We start from the raw sequence: 8300 nt of genomic DNA, 5'->3' as shown, positions 1-8300 counted from the left end.
GCAAACTTTGATTGTTTTTCACTAGTGCCCGCCAAGGTTACCGACTGGTAAGTCATCTATATAAATTTTATTAAAGAAATATCTCTAAACTTTTAGCTACTGATATTCTCGTACTGATTTTAATTGGCTTTCATCGCTTCAATGCGCTTGAATTTTCAGAACCAGGTTCTTTCTAATTTGCGTAATCCGTAATCGGCCCGTGGGCATTACGGGAGAATAATGCCCTACAATTCAGTGACAATTAACCAATCAGAGCGCGCGTTATATCGGCCACAAGCCAAAGCCATATAATAATGTAATGTAATGTATTGTAATGATGTAGCTCAATATTATTTTAATTCCTACCTGCCTACACAGTAATAGCCATGGCAAAAGGACTGATTGGAGTGCATATTAGGGAGGAATTGACCCACTACTTTAAGATTTGCCATGTAGTGCAGAGCCAGTTTGAAATTAATAACACTGATTGCCCTTATTTTGAACCACATGAAGTCCGTTTGCATGATTTCAAAAATAGTTATTACTACTAGGGTATCTAAAAGAAAGTAATGCTGCAGCACATTCTGTTGATAGTGACATATTTAACGTCGTGATTCATCTATCTGTGCGTTTCAAGACTTAAATTAACTGTTATTTCTCAAAGTAGTGTCAAATCGTGGTGTCACTTAAAATCTGTCCTTGTATGCATCAACTTCATGCATGATGACGCATCGATGGCGAGGTATGACAAAGGATCGAGACAAAAAAGCACATTGTGATCGGAAGTATGTTTGGACGTAAAACGATACACATCAGCCTCCCCTTTACCAGATCGTGAAAATCGAAAGATGTGGAAATTGTAGGAGCAGAAATCTAACTTGTAAATTCTGTACTGGTACGCATTAAATATCTCTAGAACTTGACAGACTGTGTCGAGAACGTGTCCATCGCGATGTGTGAAAATGCTCAAGCTTTAGCTTAAATTCATGTTTCGATGAAAAGGAATAGATTGCAGCATATATGAAATCAGCGTGTTCCACGGTTTTTGTTTGTTTTAATTATTTTATGGGCTTTAGTAACGATGATTTCTCTTCATTTAAGAATTCGATGAAGGAGGCGAGACTGCTAAGAAATGACATAGTAAGATTAAGATGCCACAATTAATCGTCCAGATTTACAAACTTTCACATACCGCATAGCAAGAGTTGTAAAAGTCAAGCACGATCTCCTTCACATCGCTTTACAGGTAAATCAGAGCAAACTTTCTCAGTGGAATCCACGCGAAAAAGGACAATGGCTCGACAAGTATGACATCCTCGTGTTGTTCGAGGCGCAATGCACTCTGGTAAAAGTGGCGCAGTGCAGTCTGGTTAACTGCAATGCATTCTGATAAAAAGTGAGGAATTTGAGAATTCGTACCCTCTTCTATATATTCTTTTTAAATCCTGATTATGTTGCGGCTCGCTCGCTACGCCCGCTTCGCAGCAATTAGGTTTTAGTTTTTATTACTATAAGGTGTTAGATGAAGTGACTTGTTCTGAAGATTTGCCAAATAAAGGAACTTTTTTGGGAAAGCAAAAAACTTTCCTTTTTCCAAAAAGGAGTTTTCCTCTTTGTGACCAGCAAGAAATGGTGCCTTAATGTTTTGCTGCGCTGTTGTTAGCAGCACACAAACATGGTCTGGTGGTAATTTCTGTCGAGTTGGATCCACATAACCTGCTGCAAGTACACAGTCTGAGTTAATCATGTAAACAACCATTTCTGTAAAACTAGAGAAAAAAAGAGAAATATAAAACAACTAGTAGAATACCCATCACAAATGTTATGGCTGATTTGCAGTGACCTGTACATTTAGTTGAAGATGAGTTTTACAAAAGATTAGTAATTAATAAATTCTTGCCATGTGGTATTTAAAGTTAAATATTCATCTTCTTTTTTATATATAAGTCCAGAACCTGAAACATTAATATGTTAGTGCTATAAAATTAATAACTACTGGTATATCAGTCTGGGGTTGTTATTCAAGACTGCACAACAAGTACCTGTAAGTAATCATTTTAATCTTTCTTGATTTTTTAAGGAGTTAGAAACTGGCATATGGGAGCAGAATGTGATATGTCATGTGATAATGGTCACCAGGGCTAAACCTCGTTTTGAAAGCCCATAAAATGAACACGACCAGTGTCAAGAATGTAAGCTGAAAAGAAAAATAAGGTTCACATATTTCTGCACCCTCATAAGAGTCTGTATGTATACCCATACGGTCGTAACCACCTACCAATGCCTTTATTAAAATGTCTTACCAATGGTGATCCACTGACACACTTGACACACTAGAGCTTGGCTACAAATGCCCATATGAAAAATCAGTGGTGACAAACTACAGTGTAACAAACCAACAAACCTTTATTGCATGAATTACTTCCAATAGCTGCAATGGTTGTTTTGTCTGTTTGGTTCAAACATGTAGGTTTTGACAACCCTTTAGAGTTGCTTAGAGCAGAATTTGACTGTGAATCTGTGTGGGAGTAAAAACAACAGAAAAATTGATGGTTGGAAAATGCTAAAAACAAAAACAAACAAACAATAATTTGTTATCAAGGAAATAAGATGAAGCTGCAGATGTCATTCAATGGAAATGATATGATGTTAAAAACAGACACAAGAAAATAAACCTTGATTGGAAGAATAGGATGCAGAAGTTGAAGGGGCCATTCCATGTGGCTGATTCAAAGTTGTGGAGGTTGAAGAGATTTCTGGATTTGGTGAGTTTTGTACAGAGCTACCTTTGGACTGTGAATCTGTGTGGGAGCAAAAACATCATTTGAATATTACAAATTCAATAATATACAAGGATAGGGAAGCAACAAATTAACAGCAGTTTGACCTACAACATATACAGCATCAACTTCATTAACCTTGTCTTCCCGTGTCAAAAGCTGTGATGCTGACTCTGAAATGGTTTTAACACACAGGAGACTCGTGCTATATACATTACTAATTCCTTGGTAACACACAGACAGAGCCTCCAAAACAGACTGGCTATCAGATGGAAATCATACATTTACAACAAAAATTGCATTTTATTGTTATTAATCACAATAATCACTTTGCATATATGATATCACTATTTAAATACCACTGATACATCCTTAACCTCAAACATGAAAAAACATTTGTCTATAAACATCCAATAATGATACCCAATAATAAGGCGTGTTATGATTCAAATTTGGGCACTATTTATGCTGCAAAGTGCCTCTCAGGGAATAACAAAAAACAAACCTTTATTGGCCAGAGACATTTCACTTGGGTCAGGTGAGGTACATGAAGATGCAGGTGGCCTTTTAGTTTGACTATTGTACTCTAAATTACAAGGTAATAAAAAATAATTAACAGCTGTGCCAGAAAACAGGGCTACAACATGTGTTGCTGTTTCCTTCAGGGCCAGTAATATTTTTACATCTTGCTCAGCAAGTGGCCTAGTCAAGCTAGTTGCAGACTAAACTGAAGAAATATGATAAAAGAATTGACCAGGCAAACAAAATCGAGAGCTAATTGTCTGAAAAAAGCTAATTTTTTAATTGCTACACAGGTGTTTCTCAAGCAATTCTCTACTTGTAAACAAATTAATATTAAAAATAATGAACAAGGCCATAGTAAATGATACCGGTGTATACTAATAATAACATTAATCAAAACTATTACAAAATTCTTGGACATGATTTGTTATCACCAGTCCAATTTGAGCACTAAATAGGCCAGTGTATGCATCACTAACTGGACAGTGTAATAGGACAGTTAACACGTCATGCCCCAATGTATGGACAGAACATGTCGTGCCTCAACTGTTGTCGAATGTTTTGCCGAGTTAAAAGTTGTTTTCTTTTATGAAAACATTTAATTGATGTCTAGTTTCTTTCTCAAATTTTGTCATAGTTTTGATTAATTAGTAACAGTACTTTGTCTTCCAATTTTGTCTGTAATCATACCGTCCCGTGATTAAAAAATTGGACTCCTGCTTTACTGGTCGTCCGATTTTGTTAATCACTCATATGATTGCAGACTGAACTGGACTCCACTCAGTCTTATTACCATTAATAATAACAATAATCATACCGGTAATAATAATTAAAATAATAATGTTAAATGAAATTCATTATGATATTAAGTAATCATTTCTATACCTGGAGGATACACCTGTGTAAACCTAATGAAATGCTATTTTTTTGTTTGCCCAAATTGTAGAGTATACCTGTTATAAACCTGTTAAAAAGCTGCATTGCCATCCTTCCTCCTTCTGAGGCTTCAGTTGAAGATTTATTTCCATTGAAGTTAACGCCTGCACCTGCCGTGCCATACACATTTAGTGTGTCACGATCACCATGTCTGTTCCTCATGATGATTACGACATCACAGTCATGCTTCACATTTAGGATATCAGCCTATACAGCAAAATTTCAATTTAATGCATTTGGTGACACTCACTTGTACTGTAATATGTGAATGGATGTCTCTCATCTTAATGTTAAGCCTATTTGTGTCAAATGTTTCAAAGGTCAACACCTAGCTCACTGTCAAAATTTTTGCATAAACCTACAATGCATTTGTGTTTGTTGCCATTTCATTAGACCATAGTCACTGTTTACTGTTGGTATCTATTCCTAACTGATGCCTTTTTAATCTTAATAATGTGGACACACTCTTAGCTTCCAGATAGTTTAGAGGTATTTGACAAATTTGTTGGGGTTTTACAGTGCCAAATTATGTAGCAAAATAATATTTTATTACCACTTAAATATCAAGTGCACACTTGCCAGCTGCATGCACAGGGAATGGTACAGTGAATAACAATAACTATTTTTAAAACCATGGCAAGATAAAAGTACTGGCAGACAACTATAACTCTAGGAATATGTATCATATGCCCACAGAAAAAAAGGATGCTGGGATATTTATTATACTAATGATTGCAAACAGTGGTCTATTTGAGTCTGTCTGTATTTGCCTTTTATTGTGACTTACACGCTTTTCCATTAAATGTCTCTGCTGTGTTACACTTGTCTTTCCCATTTTATGTATTTTTTCTAATGACTTTTGCACTTTGGGAAACTGTTGGCGACATTCCGAACAGCCTCTACTTGCTATTGGCTGTTGTGCACCACAGAGAGGGCAAATCTGTTGACAAGAAATGAAATTAAAAAAATATATATTTATGTTAAAGATTGACTAGACAGCACAGTGACATGGCCTAAAAGGGAGCAATCTAGAGATCTCTCTTCAACCATTTTTCATAAATTGGTGTGGGTAAAATTAAAGTTATGTGTAGCTCAGCGAAGAACTAGCATCCCAACCAGAAGAGTTTAGAAATACTCCTTGTTAAATCTATATCTAAACAAAATGCACTTGCCTTTCTGCCCTTCCTTTTCAGATTGTCTGATGAGAGAGGTAAGAAAAACATGTATAAACATCCTGGAGAAAGTGGCCCTAACACTGAATTAAATATATTTATTGGATTTGTGGACATTATGCACAGATAATTAAGTTGAACATAGTTGGTAAAACTATATGACTATATTGCATGTGCTTCTATCAAGTTATAGAAACACAATTGAAAGTTTGGGAGAATGAGAAATTAATTTAAATTAACTTAGCATGTGGCCAACGCCAACTTATATCTACATGACAGCGACCAACTTCTGAATGTCCCCTGTGATGCAATACTTTTTCATCCGGTTACATAGGAGAATATCAAACAGCAAGGGTTGCAGTGGTGGTCCCGTCTCCAAACAGTCGTTCTAGGATGGACTTTGAACGCTGGTTCTTGCTGAACAGTCGCAAACGATCCTCATTTTTGTTGTTTCGGCATCCTCTCAAAGGACAGCTTGATGAGGTATGTAGTGCACAACCTCCCCTGTTGGAAGCGAGGGTACTGATTCAATGATGCCGTCCCTGATCTGGTCTCTCATTATTTGGTGGTATTCTTCCAATCTTCCCATTTTCTCAAGCCTCTTTGCGGTGCTATGGAGCCGAGCTGCTGCAGATTCTTGTTTACAGGGAGCGGGACATGATCTTCCTTCCATGGCAATTTGGTCTTGTAGTATCCATCAGGTGTCTTCGTCAGTTGCTGTAGAAATTCCTTGTGTACTAAGCCATCCTGTTTGGCTCCTGTGTCAGTGATTCCAAGAACATAAAGAGAGCACAATTTTTCAAATTCTTCTTGTCCGGTCTTTAGGAGGAACTGCTTGTCTACACCACTCTCTACTCCAGGATGTCGGCCGTAAATAGGCCCACCGAGCATTGTGAATTCCGCACTGGGGTCCTTGTCTGGATTGGCTCCCAAGATTAAAGGCTCAGTTGTCCTTATTCGTCGGTAGTCAGCTGCTCCAAGGATGATGTGCACGGGCATGGACTCGCCCCTTGTCTCTTCAGTAAAGGGTAGTCATCTTAACCGGGCATATTGTTTCTTCAGGTTGTGGATGTTGGGGTTGGGCAGCAATGTAAGCACATTCTTTTCAGCATTGATGCATTCTACATCAAAGGAAAATCCCTCCACTGCTAGTGACTCAATTTTCATGTTGTATACCTCTACATTTCTTTGTGTAGTTCTGAACATTTGTTCAATGCATCTTTGTTCGTTCCTGCTTGGCTTCAAATCAAGTTTCGTGATGACGTCCGTGCATAAGTAAAAGCTGCTGGCTCTGGAGTCGAACATCACTCGGAATGTTTCTGTCCCAATCTTTGCCAACACTGTTGGATGTAGTGTGCCAACTTGGTTCATAAGAGAGCTCATACTCTTTTCTACCCTCGATTGTTGGACGGAATCCACTGTTGATTTCGGTGCTTGATCACAAATTGAAGTATGATATTTGCCTTGACAGTTTCTGCACCCCCTGGACCTACAGCGAGATGCACTGTGTCCAGCACCCGTACAGTTGAAGCACAACCCTTTCCTAGTAATTATCGCTCGTCTTGAAATTATGTCAAGTACTTCTGTCTTCACCTTTTCCTTAGCTTCTCTTGCTGCAGTCTCGTCCACTTGCTTTTTGATTTGAAGGCATGTTTCTCGAAAGGGTTGAATAAGTCGCTTCTATTCCACTGTCCACTGTTTAATGAAGTCCAGTCCCTTGTCCAATTCCAATAAGTAATTAATTATCGTGTCCTTTGCCTTTTCCAAACGCTTAATAAGCTCCATAAGCTGTTCGTAAGCGGTGAATACGTCTTCCTTGTCTCCAGAGCCCTAAAGTTCACAGATCTCTTCAAGCTGGGGAGCAGCTACTGCTAGTTGTTTGCCGAATTTCACATCGGTTTGTTCCATGATTAAATTCGTTGCTCGAATGACGCGTACATGCCGACACAATGAAATCCAAAGTATATTTCCAATCCAAATTGTCCTGGCAGGGTCGCCACCTTTCTGTGTGGGGAATTTTTAAGTTGCCCTGTCAACTGCCCTGTCACGAATTCCCTTAGACACTGAAGAACTCACAATTTCACCTTTTAACCAAATATATTCCCGCTGTGATTGTAGCTGATTACATGCTTGATTTTCAATTGACTCACACGCGCCCGAAAAGCGATGATCACATGACTTGAAATCCGACCCAAAGTTATTTTAAGCCTGTTCTTGAACGTTCTAGAATGTTGTACACAATAAACATCTGATATCCTAAGTAAGATGTAACACTCGTCCTCAATCACAACAAAACATGTCCTAATAAATCAACATAAGGATCAATAAGTCTTCGAATCAACAGTCCATCATCAAAATAAAAGAAAACGAATAAACTTGCAAGCTCATAAAGCTAGAGTGAGCATGTAAGTCCCTAAAATGTCACGCAATGTCACAAGTTTTCCACAATGTAGTTGGAGAGTAACTTTCATTCTTTTCAGTGACAGTCATTTCTTTTTGGACACTGAGAGCCTCCAAATCATTGCCACATGCACTAGCTCACAGTTTTCACACTGACAATGCTCCCTGTGAAAGTCGCAGCATGTCTGGTCAGGGTGTTGACTGTTGGGAACATCACGATCAAAATAATTCAAAATAATTTTTTGTTTGCATTTCTTTGATTGGACATAGGTCCTCATCACCTCAGTCATATTGTTGTGGGCCTTTGGAATGTCATAGGAATTATAATGTCTGCCCTTGCTTTTAGTCCATCTCTGCCTGCCGTCCTACTTCTTGGCAATATTCCTCCATTATGTATGGTACCCCAATGTGAACTATTCTACGAATGTTGTTGCAGGCAATACCGATTCCAAATGCCACTGTTACAAGCACAACCCTGTGATTTGACGTACCATTCACCAGTTCATCAACT

General features: G+C 38.2%; 1 protein-coding gene and 1 long non-coding RNA gene across 2 annotated transcripts; both read right to left on the bottom strand.

The window, feature by feature from the left end:
• Positions 1-295: 295 nt before the first annotated feature.
• On the bottom strand, positions 296-4134 carry LOC145500439 (uncharacterized). Its single transcript, XR_014051064.1, has 3 exons — positions 3265-4134; positions 2655-2780; positions 296-2497 (listed from the first exon to the last, which is right to left on the bottom strand). It is a non-coding gene; the product is annotated as an uncharacterized LOC145500439 (long non-coding RNA).
• Positions 4135-4330: 196 nt separating this feature from the next.
• Positions 4331-6955, bottom strand: LOC145500437 (uncharacterized). The gene is made up of 2 exons (XM_081479955.1): positions 5913-6955; positions 4331-5370 (listed from the first exon to the last, which is right to left on the bottom strand). Exon 1 carries the CDS (start codon positions 6386-6388, stop codon positions 5948-5950), a length of 441 nt encoding a protein of 146 aa, XP_081336081.1. The 5' UTR covers positions 6389-6955; the 3' UTR covers positions 4331-5370; positions 5913-5947.
• Between the last annotated feature and the right edge of the window lie 1345 nt (positions 6956-8300).

The sequence above is a fragment of the Orbicella franksi genome, chromosome 10 (genome assembly GCF_964199315.1).
Source record: "Orbicella franksi chromosome 10, jaOrbFran1.1, whole genome shotgun sequence".
NCBI classification, from domain to species: domain Eukaryota; kingdom Metazoa; phylum Cnidaria; class Anthozoa; order Scleractinia; family Merulinidae; genus Orbicella; species Orbicella franksi.
Note: the sequence above shows the minus strand (reverse complement) of the source record. Positions and strands in the feature narration are given on the sequence as shown.

Bases quoted from the DNA above. Each gene is read 5' to 3' on its own strand.
- LOC145500437 (XM_081479955.1), bottom strand. From the start codon at position 6,388: ATGCCCGTGCACATCATCCTTGGAGCAGCTGACTACCGACGAATAAGG.